This window comes from Telopea speciosissima, chromosome 2 (genome assembly GCF_018873765.1).
Source record: "Telopea speciosissima isolate NSW1024214 ecotype Mountain lineage chromosome 2, Tspe_v1, whole genome shotgun sequence".
Taxonomy (NCBI): Eukaryota; Viridiplantae; Streptophyta; class Magnoliopsida; order Proteales; family Proteaceae; genus Telopea; species Telopea speciosissima.
Window position 1 is genome coordinate 5,076,295 of NC_057917.1, and position 17,922 is coordinate 5,094,216.

Sequence of the window (17,922 nt, forward strand, 5' to 3'; positions counted from 1 at the left end):
TTGCCATCTCAAAACCTGTATTGCAGACTGTTTGTTGGAGGAAGTCAAACCTGTTGGTCCTCGATTCACTTGGTCCAATCAACAGAAACCCCCATCCTTAGTGAAAGAGTGTCTTGATCGGGCCTTCACAAACCAACCTTGGCTCCTTTCCTTCCCTTCGGCCCATCTATCCAAGCTACCGTTGACTGGTTCTGACCACAACCCCTTTCTTCTGAAGACCCATGCCCCTAGACACTCTTATCGGAAGCTGTTTCATTTCCAGGATGCATGGACCCATCACCCCAGTTTCGCCAACTTCTGCTTGTCACAATGGCCCAACCTGTCTGCGCCTTCTCTACCTGGTAAACTTAGTTGTTTTGCTAATCTGTTAAAGACTTGGAATGTTAAAGTGTTCAGACATATTAACCCTCTAAAAGATTCGTTATTTTCCAAGTTTGCTTCTGAGGAGGACTTGGATTCTCCACAACCTTTTGTTCTTTCTAAAATCTCCTGTAAGCTCCAGTGGGTTCTTGACGCTGAGGAAGCTTTCTGGTTGCAGAAGTCTAGACATTTATACATACATGATGGGGATAGAAACACTCGGTTTTATCATTCTGTTACTAAAAATAATTACAGGCGCAGGAAGGTGCACTCCCTGGTTCTTGCTGATGGAACTCGAACGGAGGACCCCAAAGTTATGGCCTTAGAGTTCTCTTCCCATCTTAAGAATATTTTCACAACTTGTGATCCTTTGGATGCTTCTTTTGTTGAGTGTTTATTCTCCATTGTGATCATTATTGCAGACACAGCACATCTCTGTCTACCTCCCTTAATGGAGGAGCTAAAGCAGGTAGTTTTTTCTTTGGGCCCTGGAAAGCTCCAGGTATGGACGGATTCCAAGCCTGCTTTTACCAGAAATTTTGGGATTTAGTTTGTAATGACGTGCTAGCTTTTACTTTTGGATTTTTTAATAATGGAATTATGCCTGATGGTACTAATCATACTTTGATCTGTCTTATTCCTAAAACTGACGATGCTTGAAAGGTTTATGATTTTAGACCAATTAGTTTATGCAACGTGTCTTAAAAAATTCTTGCCAAAATTATGGCTAAAAAGTTGAAGCCGTTTCTTTCTTCCTTCATTTCCCCTTTCCAAGCTGCATTCATCCCTGGAAGGCAGATCTCGGACAATATCATCCTTGCACATGAAATTTTTCACTACTTGAATCATAAGAAAGGTAAAGGTGGTTTTGTTGCTATCAAGTTGGACATGTCCAAGGCCTATGACAGGATAGAATGGATGTTTTTACAATCTATTTTCCTATTTCTAGGCTTTGGGGAACAGTGGGGTAAGCTCATTTACAATGTCATCGCTACTACTTCTTTTTCTGTTAAGTTGGATGGTAGTCCCTTTGATTTGTTTCATGCTTCCAGGGGTATCCGACAAGGATGTCCCCTTAGTCCCTATTTGTTCATTACTGCCATGGAAGTTCTTTCTGGGCTTCTAGGAGCCTATCATGAACTTGGGATGTTTAGGGGTGTTAAGGTTGCCAGACATGCCCCAGAGATCTCCCACTTGTTGTTTGCCGATGACACCTTTATTTTTTATCGTGCAAACGTGGAGGATCTTTTGACTATAAAGTCTATTTTACAACTCTTTTATGATCTCTCTGGTCAAGATATCAACTTGGATAAAAGTGGACTTTGGTTTAGTAGAAATGTTTCCCCTTCTCTTAAGCAACAGTTATGTTCTACTATTGGGATTAAGGAAATGAATAATTCTTCCACTTATCTTGGAACTAATCTCTTTCACTCTAGATCTAGGGTTAAGGATTTCTCCTTTATTGTTAGTAGGGTTAATCAACGTCTTACTTCCTGGAAATCTAACGTGTTATCTCATGCAAGTCGTCGTGTGCTGATTCAGTTAGTCTTATCCTCCATACCTTCATACATAATGTCCTGCTTTTCTCTCCCTCTCAAAATTTGTCTCAATTTTTGGAACAATTGCCATAACTCAAAAAAGTTGAATCTTATGTCATGGGACAGAATTTGCAGACCCACTTCTTGGGGAGGGCTGGGTATTCGAAAATCCGCTATTCACAGCTCGGCTTTAATCAGGAAGTTAGGATGGAGACTTATCATACAACCTTCATCCCTTTGGGCTTGTACCCTCAAAGCCAAGTACTTTCCTCAGCGATCTGCTTTCGACCCCAAAACTTTGGCTATGCGGGGCTCTCGAACCTGGAATAGCATTGCAAGCTGTCTCCCTAAACTAAGGAGTATGATCTTCAAAAAGATTGGTAATGGGTCTTCGACTGATTTCTGGAATGATCCCTGGATCCCTATCATTAAGGATCATTTCATCCCCCCCTCTCTTATTTTGCATCACAAGAATGATTTGGTAAGTCATTTCTGTTTTAACGGTTCCTGGAATATTTCTCTGATTGCTGATTATGTGCCTTTTTCTTTAGTTCACCAAATAACTAATATCCCTCTGACTTCGACCGAGGATCAGTGGTGGTGCATTGCATCCAAAACTGGAAAGTTTTCCACCAAGCATGCTACTCGATTTTTGACCTCTAATAAGAATTACAAGCATAGTAGCCTTTCTAGGTGGTGGAATTTTTTTTGGAAGCTTTCTATTCATCCTAAATTTAAAATCTTTTTTTGGTGTGTTATAAATGCAGGTATACCAACTAGAGGAATTCTAGCAAAATGGATGGATGTCAATGCCAAGTGTGTCTTGTGCGAAGCTTTTGATGAATCAATTTGGCATATTTTACTCTCTTGCCTTGTGGCAAAGCACATCTGGGCCTCTGGACCCCTTGGGCTAGCTCAGGACTGAGCTCCTAGTATCTCGATCTTTCCAATCTCTTTGTGTCTCTTTCTTTTCTAACAAGATGTTTAATAAGCAAACACTTACCCGGTTTTTCTCTTTTTTTATTAGTACATGTTATTTTATATGGGATGCTAGAAATAAACAGTGTTTCCAGGGAAGAAAACTTGAACCTTATCGGATCATGAATTGTATTTACAAATGGCTAAAAGATCTCAGTTTTTCTCCCCCTATTACCAGAAATGTAGTGCAACCCTCGCCCTCTCCTAGGTGCTCTTTGTCCTCTCCCATGGAGTACTCAACTTCTATTGTTTTGTTTTGTGCAGGATCTTTCTCCCCAAGAGTAGGAGGTTCTGCTTGGGCTTTTTTGATTATCCACCATGGAGAGGTTGTTTTGTCGGAAGCTGAAAGAATGGAAGCACATCATATGTTGGAGCCAGAACTGATGGCAATATGGAACGGTGTTCAAGAAGCTACTTCTCACCACTTCTGTCTGGCAGAGATCTGGTGCTCTTCTCGTGATATTCTCTCTATTCTCCCTCAGCCTAGTTCAAAGCCGTGGCCGCTTATTTTGACCCCTCTAATCTTGAACATTTTGAACTCTGATCAATTATGTAATTTTGTGTATATGCCCAGGTGTAGCTCGTTTTTTGTGGGCTAGCTAGTTTACTTAAGGTCAATTCTCTGACCTCTTTTGATGTTCCATCCCCCGCTGGGGCTAAAACTGATGTGAACCTTCCTCTTTATTAATAGTAGTTTTTTATTTTTCATCAAAAAAAAAAGTGGTACAACAAACATTGAAATTTTAGGAGAGATCGAATAGTGAATGGACTACTAGTAGGCATGCATTGTCATACACGAGAAGATTTATTTTTTTTGGAAAAATAAAAAATGGGAGATTGTTCTCTGTGCCGCAACACAGGCTGCGTCCAGGCACATAGGCAGCCTGTGCAGGGGGGTAGAGTGGTCATTGCGTCCACCCCATGTGCCTGGGTGCAGCCTGTGCTACGGCACAGAGAACAAAAGCGTTTGTACAATATTATCACTGAAACTCAAGGGCTTCATATCTGTAGATACAAAATTTATCAAAGAGTTAAGAGGTTTCAAAATTTGCTCATTAGAAGTGTATGTAAAAGTAGCGAAGGCAGGGTCATGATAAGCTTTAAGAAGTATAGTAAGTAACCATCAGGGCCTAACATCATAAGTAGGATTCTTGATCATATCTACAAGATTTCTGTTACTGCACCAGAATTCCTTGAATATAACACTATTTTTGGCATAATGTTCTAATCCCTGTATTAAACCAAAAGTTCTCTCTAAAAAATTCTTAGTCCCCAAAAACCCAGCAATTTTAAATTTAATTTGACCCTGCAACAAAATGGAATACACCCATCCTAATCTGTCTATATTGGAGAAGATTTAGTCTTAGATGGAAAGTTAAACCACTAAATTTGAGGCCGAAATTGACAACTCGTAGACCAAAACAACTTGGAACATTATTTTTGGAGAAAATTTTTCCATAGAGGAATCAAATGTAATGCATTGAAAAGTCACTTTTATTTGGAGCTTATTGTAGTGTACGAACGAAAAACCCCATTAAAAAAGCCCAAAAAAAAAGACTAGAGAGAATGGAACACATGATTGAGGTACGCTCCCAAAGTTTGACATATGGATTATTCCCCATCTACCAAATGCCAAGAATGATCGAATTACTTCGAGTTACAAGATGGCCACTTCAATTATAATTTCTTCCAATTGAGTCGCTTCAATTAGAATTTCTTCCAATTGTAGTTCAATTATATATGTAATCAAAGTAATCCAGCTCATTATATCACGTGGAATGATAGTGGCATTTATGACCGTTGAAACATGCTTTGAATTAGTGACATGTGAAGTTTCGAAATCTAATTCAATCAAATACCCTACAAGTATATCGATGCACATTTCCGGAATACCATTGTGCACCCTCATGCAATCGTGTTTTTCAAAAAAATATTTTGCCACCTGGCAAAATCTATCTGAGTTAAAATTTTATTTGTTAATAGAGGACCTCGGGCCTTTGTTATCCATAAAATTTAGACTTCTACGATTGAATGAGAGAGCTTCGCAATTTACCTTTTACCAGTACACAATGAAAAAGATTTCCACAACGAACAACTGTAACAATACGTGAAAGACAAAATATATGATTTTCTTCTCATAGACTATTAAGTAATTAAGTCTATGTTTGTTAGGCAAGTAAAGACTAATAATTTCACTCTAGTGGACAAGTCCTGAAAGTTAAGCAATGTCATGTCATTACGAGACCTGGCCACAACGGCCCAAGTATCTTCCTAAAGTCCAAGAAAACATTTACCCTAAAAAATAGTCAATAATATTACACAAAAAACGAAACAGCAATAATTACAAGAGGATTCCCCTTGATATCAGTGTGGAAAGAATAATTAGGTAAAACGAAGAGGGTAGGATGATTCAGTAACACGAATAAGATCAGACTCCATTCTGGACTGCATCGACATAAATTCAGTAAAACGAATTATGAAAGAGATGGATGAGACGTTATGAAGCACGGCCGCAGAAAACAGTTCAAACAATGCTCAACCCAATCAAAGTTTGGTTAGAGTGAAACAAGGGGGAAAAAGGATCCGATGATCTGTTTGAGCTCTTATCTCTATCTCCCCAAAAGGTCATAGAAGAAGGATGAGAGAAAAAAGAGAACTGCAAGTAAGCGGAGAAGAGAGAAAGAGGGGAGGGGAACTCAGCACAATACAAAAATCATAAAACTTAATGCCTACTTATGTTCATGTTTGTGTTCATAGTAGTGAGGCGATGCAAGGAAGGGGCCAGGGATGGTGGGAGACACGGGAGATGAAGGGAAGAGAGAATTATGCGCTGTCTCCCAAATTTGTTACAAGAGTCGTCCACCTCAGATGATGATAGATCAAGCGCAAACAAAAATTATGCCAAGAGCAGGTTGAAAGAGGAACAGAATGGGAGAAAGAGGAAACAATTGAGAGAGAGAGAGAGAGAGAGAGAAGCTGAGTTTAGTAATGTGGTTGTAGCATTGGGGTATAGAGAAATCACAGCAGCAAAGAGAGTTGGTTTACTAAAGCGGATGGATGAATGATTGAGAAGAAAAGGGCGACTGGGTGTGGGATATACCATCCCATCCTGTTGCCTCAGAACCTTTTCCAGAAAAAATTATAGTTTACAAACTACCAACTAGTACAGGTAGGGTGTAGACGGCTAAGTAGTAGACTAACTAACAATCCTTTACTAGAGAACAAGCAGAAGACAAGGATCTAGCCAACAAATGGCAAGAAAGCTTTAGAAGTTAAAGTTTTTGAGCATTAATCAATGGGCGGGCAAAGAAAATGAAGCAATCAAAAGCATTACATACAACATATTGACTTATACCTCAACCAATCCTCAGGTAAATCTAACCTATTCAATTCAACTGGTTGGAGCTAACGACCAACAATAAAGCACTACAGCCTATTTATTTAGGCTCAGAATCTAGATTTTGGAGTAAAAGCGTAACATAGAAGATGAAAATTCCAAACCCAGAGACCATTCAAGCTTTACTTGAAGAGCAGACAAAGAACAATGCAGCTTTACGCCACACATTTCTCAATAGTACAAGGGATCACAACTTGGTCACAATCGGTCCATTTAAAATGTTAAAAAGGAGAAGCCTCACTCCAGTAATCCTGATATACTCTTAAGAAAACATAATGAACCCTACTTAAACATGCAAATTTTACAGCTAGACCATTAAAATTACTAGAATTTTATCAACCACTATTTTTTGGGGGAAGGGGATTATGACTGGATCTTAATCCAGTGATGCGCAAATTCCTGATTCCAATAATCAAAGATATTGCTAAAAAAACAGAGCTTTACTCATTCCTAAATTGTTTTAGTTGCATCTCTATATTATCAAAATCTCTCCAAAGACAAAAATGACAACCAAATAAAGGGAGGGGTAGCGCCAATGTACCAAAATTCATGTCATTTATTCTGGCCTCTCCCTTCTCCCCTCCCCCCACCCCCCTAATAGACAAGTTTAAAAAAACAACGAAGATCTTACTATGCAAGTCCAACAAAAAAAACAGAACACAGTTCCAACAGAGAACTCCAAATGCCTTAATTAAGAAAACACTCATTACTGTGATACGCCTAGCCATTTTGTGAAATTGTCAAACTCGGTGTAGTCACTGTCTGATATCATAGTCTGATACCATGCCTTGCCAGCAGCCTTTATCGCAGTAGCCTCCTCCTAGCAAAAGGAAAAGAACATATTTCATTAATCACATAATCCACCAAAGGATATACTGAATATATAGAACAGGCCCAACTATTAATTAAAAAAAGTAAACAATATACACCATGATCGGTTATGAAGCAATTCAACAGATCAATAACCAAAAGTGAGAATCGAAGAAGAGTTTTGTGGCATTGCAAATGAATGGACAGAAATAAAGAAAATGCACCAGGTCACTGAGAAGTCGGCAAGAAGCACATGTGACGTGTTCTTTTTTCTGTTTTGGGGGAACATGGTTAATGCCCCTACAACCCATCAACCCCCATCCCCACCTCTCCAACTGTGGTGGAATACAATCCCTGGGCACTCTGCTATCAACTGATTGGAGACCTTACCACCAAGCACGGGGTTGCACCTCAAAGTGCCTGTGAGGTTGTGTGTTTGGTGGAGGTGCACTCTCTGCATGTGATTCACTCTGTTTGTCCAAACAGAGAACTAACTAAGAAACATTCAATGACAGTACTCCCAACACAAGAAAAACATTAGCTGTATGAGAAAGCAGCAAACAAAAAGGTGTGAATGAGAATGAAAATTAGAGTACAACAAAAGAAGGGCACAAGACACTGAATACATCACCTCCAAAAACCCAAAGGAGGAAAATACCATAAGAAATACTTTGGTGCATCACAGCATCACAAACAACAATGGTAAAACATTATTTCCAAAAACAATGGTAAAACATAAAAAATTATTACATGGATTATCTGGCTCTTGCATAGTGAGGTCTAAACCATACAACCCTCTTCTAGACATATCCCACACACGGTATTAATCTTGTCAATCTTCACACCATGAGATGTGATAAAGAGTAACTTAAGTTTCAACAAAATTATAATATTAGTAAAGAAATAATAGGCCTAACACATTACAATTTTCTTATAAGCAGTAGAATGACAACCTACCAATTAAAATAGGCTACATTGGGCAACACGTACAGAGAAATTAAGCCATTTCAGGGGTATTACAGACACAATAAAATAAGAAAAATTAGCAGTACAATGACGCTAAGTGGAGCTCATGTGCCTCAGATTACAATCAAAATTAATTCGAATCATAGACACGTCAATCCCAATGATTTATGAGGTTAACAAACGTTAAACGTCCATGCTCCATCACTACTCATATCTATCACTTTGAAAATCTTCCAATTTAGAGGGGGCATATAAAAACCAATTCAAGCATAGACAATCATAACAGTAATATGCTGTCCTCAACTTTACAGCAGGTTACTTGGGACGTTAATGAACTCAACAGATATAATTAGGCTAGCACAGAACATAACGAGCAAATCCAATAGATGTACATTCACAAAACCAGCGAGGGAAATTCGAAATGCTCTAAAATACTTGCTAACCATAAAAAAATAACACAAAATCACATTCACTCTCAAATAAATAAAAATGAGCTCTCCAAGAACAAAAGCGTACAGTAAAAAAACAAAATAACCATGAACTCATAAACAATACAAAGAGGAATATATACCTTAGAAATTGGCTTCCTCTTCTTGTCAAGCTTCTCTTTCTTTGCCTTGACACGTTGAGCCTCAGCCAAAAGAGCCATCCTCCTAGCGGTCTTAGCATATGGGTTGAGCTTGAGAAGAGTGTTCAAATTCTTCAATGGGTTCTTCTTGAGCTGCGCCCTCTTAACGTCAGTCTTGATCGGCCTTACCACGGACTGAACCTCATCAGAATTAATGATCCTAGTAAGATCAGCATTCACCATCTTAGATCGAGGCAGGACATAACCCTTTTTCTTCTCTGATGGCTTCTCGAATGTACCGTAGATTGAATCTAACTTCTCAAAAGCAGATTTAGTCCATACGATAAACCGGCCAAGATGACCACCAGGAGCGAGCTTAAGAAGATTAAGCCTCTCAACATTAGCAACTTCAACTCCAGGGATATTACGGAAAGCTTTAACAAGCTTGGAACCTTCGGTACCATAAACGATCAGAGGGCCCTTGCGAGAAATGTACCTACGGTTCCTCATCTTACCCTTTCCAGGTCGAATGGCATGGCTGTCCTTGGCCTTCTTAGCATCGGGGAAAGCACCAACTTGCTCGAGTATCTTGATAGCAGCTGATGTCTTCTCCACGGCCTCTGCGGAATCACCCACAACAAGAGGTATCTCAGGGACATTCTCGATGCGGTGACCACGGGCGAGGACAATTGAAGGGACAGCAGATGCGGCTAGGGCAGAGGCCACAGCGTAACGCTTCTGGTTGACATTGATCTTTCGGTGCCAACGGCGCCAGATCTTGGTGGGAGCAAACATGCGACCACCGCGACACATGTTACCGAAAGCACCCTGACCTGCACGGTGAGTACCCCCACCTGGAACACGAGGGATACGAGAGACAGCACGACCAGTACCCCAAGACTCGGCTGAGGTCTGATGGCCTGCCTTCTTGCTTACAGCGTAGGGTTGGCGACTGTTCCTGGAGATATTGGCATGGACGAAGTTGACGATGTCTGGACGAATGGAAGCTTTCATCACGTCCGGCAGGGGAACGGTGTTTCCACCATCTGTCGCCATGTCGCCGTCTAACGGCTGGACGGTTACGAGAGGTCGAGCAGCGGCGGCCATTGGTTTGGGACGAGGAACGGGAGAGAGAAGAGGGAGGGCAGAGGGAAGTGAGAGTGATTTAGGTTTGTAAATTGTATATAAAGAAAGAAATGTATCACTTGGAAACCCTTCTAGGGTTTCCAGATGTATATATATCTAAGGGGTGTTCGAGTGCCAATTGGGTGGCGCGGGAATTGGTTCAGTTGGGTGACACTGAACCGGTTTGGTTTGGGTTGGCTGATCTGATCTACCTTGTTTTTTTTGTTTCTATAATGGTGCATTTGGTTTCACAAAAAAAAATCCAACCAAACACATCTTTATATTATGGTTGACCCCAAGGTCTTCGGTGCACATGTCAAATTTGTGGCAAAGTTAAATATTGAAAATTTCTAGTCTATGGACATACTAACACTTACCCCACCCCCAAAAAAAATTACTAACAAATGCTTCATTAGTAAGTTCTTGGTTGGCTTCTTAATAACTGTTGGTATTAGTTTTTTTTTTTTAAATTTTTTGGGTAAATTGCACAACACCCCCTGATTTTCAAATGAAACTCAGATCACCCTCTGATTTTTGAAAAAACTCAAATCACCCCCTCTACAGTAACGGTATTAGTATACTGTTAGTTATTAGTGTGAAAATACTATTTTACCCTTGTACTAAAACATTAGAATTAAGATTATAATACTACCCTTCCTTCATCTTCAACATTGGCCAAGGGTAGTTTAAGAATTTAAATTTATTTAACTGACTGACATCATCACTTAACAGAATAAAACTAACGGTAGGAACTAATTTATCATATTGACGTCTGAACCAGGGATGATTTGAGTTTTTTCAAAAACCAGGGGGTGATCTGAGTTTCGTTTGAAAATTAGAGGATGACGTGTAGTTTACCCTAATTTTTTTATTAGAGACTTGGAATGTATGAGAGATACTTGTGTTTCATTAAAATAGTTAAGCATATAAATTCCATGGGTTAGCATACGTTTCATGGTTTCAAAAGAGTTGAATCCGTGGAATTAGCCAATTAGAATTGAAATGGATGGCCACTAGTTCGGGTTTATATCCTCTCCAATTCTGTACAGGTGTAGTTTGGGGTTGAGAGCTTGACATCCGGTAGGTGTGACATCCAACGGTCCGAGCTCGATTAATTTAGTTTTTTTTTTCTCCTTAAGTTCGACACCGTTGGATGTAGCGCCTGTCAGGTGTCAAACTCTCAGCCCTGAAATGCACCGCACTGCACCTTTAGGGAATTTGAGAGGATTTTTTTCCCCACTAATTCTAATTACCCTTGGCTCTCAAAATGGCCAAATAAAAGAAAAGCGAAAACATGCATATATCTTGTATCATGGTCATTATCTACTCCCTTTGGTCATTAAAAAGTGAAAAAATTGAAGGGAACTTACCTTTATGTGCCTATGTTTTACAAGATTTTTAACCAACAACTCAAAAAAAAATAAAATAATATCTATATAATCTTCCCATATATCTTATTTTTACCACAATTAGTTTGATTTTGAACTGATTCAAATTGGAATTAGATTAGAATTGATGACGACTAATTTACATCACAATTTTGCTTTTTAATTCCTTGGAAAGTTTTGAGCACCACAAAACCCTATGATGAGTTTTTTCTTTTGGTTTGAGAACAATATAAATTTGTTGACCAAAATCACATTACGTTAATCTTTGCCTATCAACTCATGATCTGGAGCAATATACCATATAAATGAAAAAATTATTAAACCCAATAATACGAAATATTGGAATATCTTCAACATCATGAATGTGTCACATTCAATTCCTTAAAAAGACAATGGCAATGCAGACCAATGACCCCTCGCCCATTAATTTTTTTTTTACTATAATACAACAACAAACAACAAGTTCAGTCTAACGAGTTATCCCAACCTAACATTGATCTAAACAAAACAAATTAAGGAAAACCGAGTACTAAACAAAAAAGACAAAGAGATCAGAAATGAAAATGAAAAATGACAAAAGAAAGATGAAAAAAAATGCAATATAAAAGATGAAAGATAGTGAGAGAAAAGAAGCAATGGACCATACAATGTGTGGAATATAGAGAAAGTTTTTCATGGTGTTCCTATCACAAGGGAACATCTTGGCAGGTTTGATCTGATCGGGACAAGTCTCCTCTTGCTCTCAATATTCAACTGGGAAAAAGAGCTTGCAAATTACACACTATCCCAAACAAGTATTTGAAGCACTAAATAAATGAGAGAGTTTATCGACACCTAAGTGAAAGAATCTCGTCATCCAAACTAATTTGACATTGTGATTACACTACTCCTAAAATGTCATTCATTACCTCTTGCTCTTTTTACGTCCAAAATACCCTCTATTACAACCTAATGCTTGAGAGTTTGAGTTGAGAAAACAACGGTAACCGTCAAAAGCAGTGGTACATTGTGACATTCACCAGACCTCCCAATTGTGTATTGGTACCTCTTCTTTTTTTTGGGGTTTTTAACAAATGCCCCTTAAAAATGTCCATTTGTCCAAATGCCCCCTACAATTTTTCTAATTATAAATTTCTCTCTACTTTCAAAACATTGTAGCATTTTAGTCCAATTCGTTAATTTGAGACGTTAGAAATTAGTTTTATGGAATATAATGACCAAAATACCCTTATGAAAAAAACCCACCAATAAATTGACCAAATTACCCTCATCTTCCCCAAATCGTTTAGGGTTTGAAACTGAAAAAAATCAAACCCTAAATCCAATGGAAGGAGAGACGTGTTGGGTTTGATTTTCAGTTTGGATAATCGTTTAGGGTTTGATTGGGTTTGATTTCAGTTTCAAACCCTAAACGATTTGGGGAAGATGAGGGCAATTTGATCCTTTTATTGGTGGATTTTTGTCACAAAGGCATTTTGGTCATTAGATTCCCTAAAACTAAAGTCTAACGTCCCAAATTAACGGATTGGACCAAAATGCTACAATGTTTTGAAAGTAGAGAAAGTTTACAATTAAAAAAATTGTAAGGGACATTTAAATAAATGGGTATTTTCAGGGGGGCATTTGTCAAAAACCTTTTTTTTTGGTGTGTTTTCCTATAATAAGGCAAAAGAAGTCCAAACAATTCACAAGCTTTTATGGCCGGAGTACTAACCAAACGATAGATCTACAAATTGAATTTGAACTACAACTTGGCCATTCTCAGTAAAATAATTGTAATACGTAAAACCTTTCTCTCATGAATTGCTTCATTTCACGTAATTTGGTATTAGGTTCTCAGAACTTTAATATGTATAACCTTTACCAGGAGATAACTCTTAAAGTCATAGGCAGTTATCTGCAGAATTACTGATTTCAGAGCCGTGATGAAATTTTTTTCCAACTTATCAAAAGAACATCACTGCACATATCAGAAGTTCTGGTGGCAGAACATTTGCATCGAGCCTTCTTGTATATAAACACGATAAGACTACAGATGACGCTCCGAGTTAGAAGAATCAAAACCTTGCGCAGCTCAGATGGGCCAACTTTTCATGCCCCCAATTCATATACAACCACCCCTTTCCTCTGTTCCCCCAGCTGCTTTCTTCCATCAACATAAACACTAAACCTCATAAACTACACAGGTAGAATCATTTCATTTTCGTCTTCCATAATATAATCCACCACCACCGGATGGGTGGTTATGATGCCGGTAACGAAGTCCAGCTGACCTCCCGCCAGATCCATCCCACATGCTGCCACGGCCAGATGGTCTGCTTCCCCCTGTCTGCATCCAATTCATTGCCTGCATCCCCATGCCGTTGAGTTCCTCCTCTTCCCTGTCATTATACTCCAATACCAGCCTCTTGATGTCTTGTTTCTCTTCAAGCTCAGCAGCCTCTTTCTGTTTAGTGCTCTGCACTAGTGAACAATCCTTGGGGATGAACATTTGCTTTGTTTGTTGCTTGTTCCCCCGTTTCACAAGGACCTTCACACATACATCCTTCTTGCTTCCGACACCTCCCTCTTCATCCATCACTTCATCCCCACTTTCCCCCTCCATGCTCCTTCCATGATGATCCTTGGATCCTTCAAACACATTCATTGGTATTGTCATATTCAAGGTTGGTCTGGCCCGCAACTCCAGTTTGCGGGACTCCAAACTCTCCTGCATTAGAGCTCTAAACTCACGATCAAACTCTGCTTCTTCCTGAGGATCCACCTCTACCACCTTCTGCCTGACTTGGATCTCATCATCCTCATCAGAAGCAATGGGCGCGCCTGTGTCATCATCTTCCTCATCACTATCACATCCATCTTCCTGATTTTCAGACTTGTCCTCGTACAACTCATCATAATCTTCATTCACCTCCTGGTCAATGCTGCCACTTCCTGAGTCACTCTCACTGTCTCCTACCTCTTCATGAGCTCTACCATTTTCTTCAATCCCATTTTCAGGGTTTTGCCCATTCGCCGCGGTGGCAATAGAATTTACCCGAACAGGACGCTTGCGAATTTCAGTGTCTGAGTGCTTCTCACTATTGCCCTTATCAGTTAATACTGAACGCTCGTGTTCTTCAAGCTCTATCAAGGCCGAATTAACATCTTCAATGGATGAATATCGAATCATGTTTGGACGTAAATCTGCGAATAGGTCCTACAAAAAATTCCAAAGTACAATATAAATTCAAAGTTCACATGACATTAACAACTTCCAAAAAATTTTTATGGTTGAAATTACTCAAAGTCAACTTATCATATAATGATTCAGGCCAGAAAAAAAAAACTTATCACATAATTCTGACAAGGCATACTCTCTCATACAGGCTCCGTTTGGTTGCAAGGGGAATTAAAGGAAAGGGAAGGGAAAATTTTCAAACCTAAAAAAAAAAAATTTGTAATCATTACCCCATGTGATTGTATAAATTACTTAAATTTCTTACCATATATAGTAGAGATACATTTCACATGTAATATTTATTTTACATTTTAAACCAAAGGGAATTGGATGCAAAGTAAAGTTGAATTTAATAACCAAATATGGAATGATTTGGAGTTATTGATATTGTCACATGGTGTCACGTGGGGTACTGATTACAAAAATTCCTTTTTTAAGTATGAAAATTTCCCTTCCCTTCACTTTAATTCCCCTTGCAACCAAACGGAGCCACAGTGAAAAGCTAATTGTGCCATAAAAGCAAAAGCAGTGGCTCCTAAGCAATCCATAGTCAAAGAATCAGAAGTTTTGTAGAGAACGAGTGAAGCAACACAACTGACCTGTAAGTCAAATTCGATATCTAGAGGTATTGAACCTTTGCTGAGGATGTACCTCTGAAAATATATCAAAAATCTATCAAGTTTCCTTTTGGAAGAACCTCTGTCAAAGTAGTGCCCGCACGTCTGCAGAAGTGTTATGATCATCCGAATGCGGAAACAATCTTCTGGTGGATCCAGCACATCTTGCTTTATACACAAAAAAATAACAATATTAAATAAGGTGGCATAAGAGGAAGAATATTATTAATTGACAAAACAGATATTACTGCAAAGTGGTTAGTTAAGATAAATGAAAATAAATAAGCGCGTCAGTGGAAAGATTAGAAATATGACTTGTCCAGTATAGTAGTTTGAGTTTCCCAATTTAATCTGAAAGAGATGTTTCTAGACAGTATGCCCAGCATTTTCTAATATCCTCTTTCAAGCATTCAGAAAAGGAAAAAATATGGATTGTAAATCAAATTATTTAAAGATGTTTGCCCTAATGTTTTTGCATTATATCTGACATCAGCCCTGATCAACGCCAAGCGAGTTCATCCCAGAGGATCAGTTACAAAGAATTGTCATTCATTGAGATGCATCTTTATTTGTTTTTGTCAGAATCCGCTAACAGCAAAAGCCAAAAGGACTGCTATAAGCTTCATATTCCAATTTTAAAAACCCATAAAAGGAAGAAAAAGCAATGACAAGTAGCAAATATATAACTGGAGGATCATGTCAGTGACCAGACACTTGGCTCTAATAATAATTCTCCTGGACCAATCAGGAATAAATCAACTAGGCTTCAATAGTTTCAAAACAGATTCAGTAAGACAAGCGCATGAGATTAACCCACCAAGACACAGCATTATCTCAATTCAGGAAAAGGATGAAGGAAGAAAATTCAATGAACAAAGAAATGAAACAAAGGCTCCTTTTGTTTGGCAAAAGGTTTTGTACACGGTCATGTATGGTGCACGATCGTACTATCAACCATTGGATGGGGATGAGAAGCCATGTATTGTACACGGTCATGCTCATTTAATGGTTGAAAGCACGACCGTGTACCATACACGGCCGTGTACAAAAACCTGTCCCTAAAGTAAAATACAGAATCTATTTTGTGGAAAATTAGTTGCAAATATATTAATAAGTCTGATCATTGAATCAAATAATGGAACATGTGAATGCTTAGGACTACAAGCTAGTTCTCCAGAAAATGACACGTTTAATTATTGACTGAATGTCATCCCATAAAGTTAGGCTTCTAAATTTTTTATCATATCAAAGTGATAGCAGATTTCTAGATGTATTGGCTTTCCAAATTTGACATTTTTGTCAAAGAACTGTGATTATATTATATGGATAACAATAATATATTGTCCATACAGAACCAATCAACTATTCATGTCAACTAAAATAGAAAACAAGTTTCATACACTAACCAGTCATCTAAAAATGCACATTGTGGAACTTTCAAGGCTGAGTTTGATGGGATCATAGAATATACAAAATGAGCTCCAAAACAATAAGATCAGAGGAGCAGACATAAGTTTGTACCTCTGGTGTCCCATGGCCAAATACAAGAATCAAATAAAGTGTTTCAAAAATAACAGATGAATCTATATGCTCATAGTTGTATAGCTCCCCTAAGAACCGCATGTGTGCTATGCGGCGTTGCTGTATTCCATAGTCATTCATCTCCAGCCCCAATCTGATCTCCTCCAGAACCTTAAGAAAGAAGGAACAAGTCAAGACGAAATTAATTCTTCCGAAAGAAAGACAAACACATATCATCATCAACAACATCATTCAAGCCTTATCACAATTATTTGTAGTCATCAAATTAATCCAATTTTTTATTCTACTCTATCAACAACACTTTTGGTTACATATAAAAAATAAAAATAAAAACAAAAAAAACTGACACTATATATAGTCCACTAAAGTTGGAGGCAATTTTTCTATAGTCATACTTGACAAATTTCCTTTTAGCAAGCCATTAGCAATATATCAGCAAAATCAAGAGAAATGAAAGACAGGTAAGGGAAACCAACAAATAACGTTTGAAAATAACATAACCAAATGGAGACATAAAGGAGAAACTCATAGGAGTTAGTTTGTCATATACAAGACCCCTCGTTTGATACTCTAATTTGGATAATGTTAATTCTCAATTCATCCACAGATATTCCTACATACTTTAAGGAACAAAGATTAAGTAAAAGCAACTTCCTTAGGTTGGCTTTAGTTAGGGAAGCTTTTCACTTCAGTTTTTAACCAAGACTGGAAGGGCAAAGCAGGTTTACGGGAGCTGAACCCCTTTCTGGTTCCTGGTTTCAGTGAAAACGAACCAGAAACAAAAGCAGACACCTTCTGGTTAGACATTAGCCAGTTTTTGTAATTAAGCTTTCACCATAACAGTACTCTATTAGCAGAGAGACCAATAGGGCAGGTTAAGCTAGGGTGCATCAACCTGAGCTCCAACAAATTAAAACAATGCTTCTCACCACGTATTCCATACTGTTTTATATGTTCAGCACTTCAGCTGATTCTAGCCACAAGTTGCTAATGAAATCGAACAGTCATTTACAACACCGTCACCCTAACCCAATGAAAATAAATATGTTGAAACTCCATAAAGCAAAGACAACGTCCAAAATCTATCCCTAGGAGAGCATAATAGAGGCCCCAACACCTAAAATCGAATGGGAATGCAGTTACAGGAGTAAAACTTCTCATGAATAGCCCAGAGGTGTTTCTAGGCCTGAATCTAACCTTGGTGGCAACTTTGTTAGCAGGATTATTTTCTAGTTTTAAATTGACCAGCAACTCAATTTCCTATTCTTTTCCCACAGGGGAAACATGTATACATTCCCTACCCTTCATATGTGTGTTGGCTGGAAGAAGCCTTCGCTTCATTAACAAAATTGAAATAACAATAATAATAAAATATAAATAAAAGAATGGAAAGAGAATGTCAAGGAACTAAAT

General features: G+C 38.4%; 2 protein-coding genes across 2 annotated transcripts in view; both read right to left on the bottom strand.

Annotated features, from left to right (window-relative positions):
• Nucleotides 1-6,944: 6,944 nt before the first annotated feature.
• Nucleotides 6,945-9,750, bottom strand: LOC122652082 (60S ribosomal protein L4). The gene is made up of 2 exons (XM_043845751.1): nucleotides 8,621-9,750; nucleotides 6,945-7,093 (listed from the first exon to the last, which is right to left on the bottom strand). Exons 1-2 carry the CDS (start codon nucleotides 9,722-9,724, stop codon nucleotides 6,980-6,982), a joined length of 1,218 nt encoding a protein of 405 aa, XP_043701686.1. The 5' UTR covers nucleotides 9,725-9,750; the 3' UTR covers nucleotides 6,945-6,979.
• Nucleotides 9,751-13,181: 3,431 nt separating this feature from the next.
• The window catches only part of LOC122652080 (regulator of nonsense transcripts UPF2), a 54,450-nt gene continuing 49,709 nt past the window's right edge, over nucleotides 13,182-17,922 (bottom strand). Inside the window, exons 15-17 of the mRNA XM_043845750.1 lie at nucleotides 16,489-16,659; nucleotides 14,950-15,135; nucleotides 13,182-14,329 (exon numbers count right to left, since the gene is read on the bottom strand). Of these exons, the coding sequence (XP_043701685.1) occupies nucleotides 13,328-14,329; nucleotides 14,950-15,135; nucleotides 16,489-16,659 (1,359 nt within the window). The 3' untranslated portion in view covers nucleotides 13,182-13,327. The remainder of the gene's footprint in view (nucleotides 14,330-14,949; nucleotides 15,136-16,488; nucleotides 16,660-17,922) is intronic.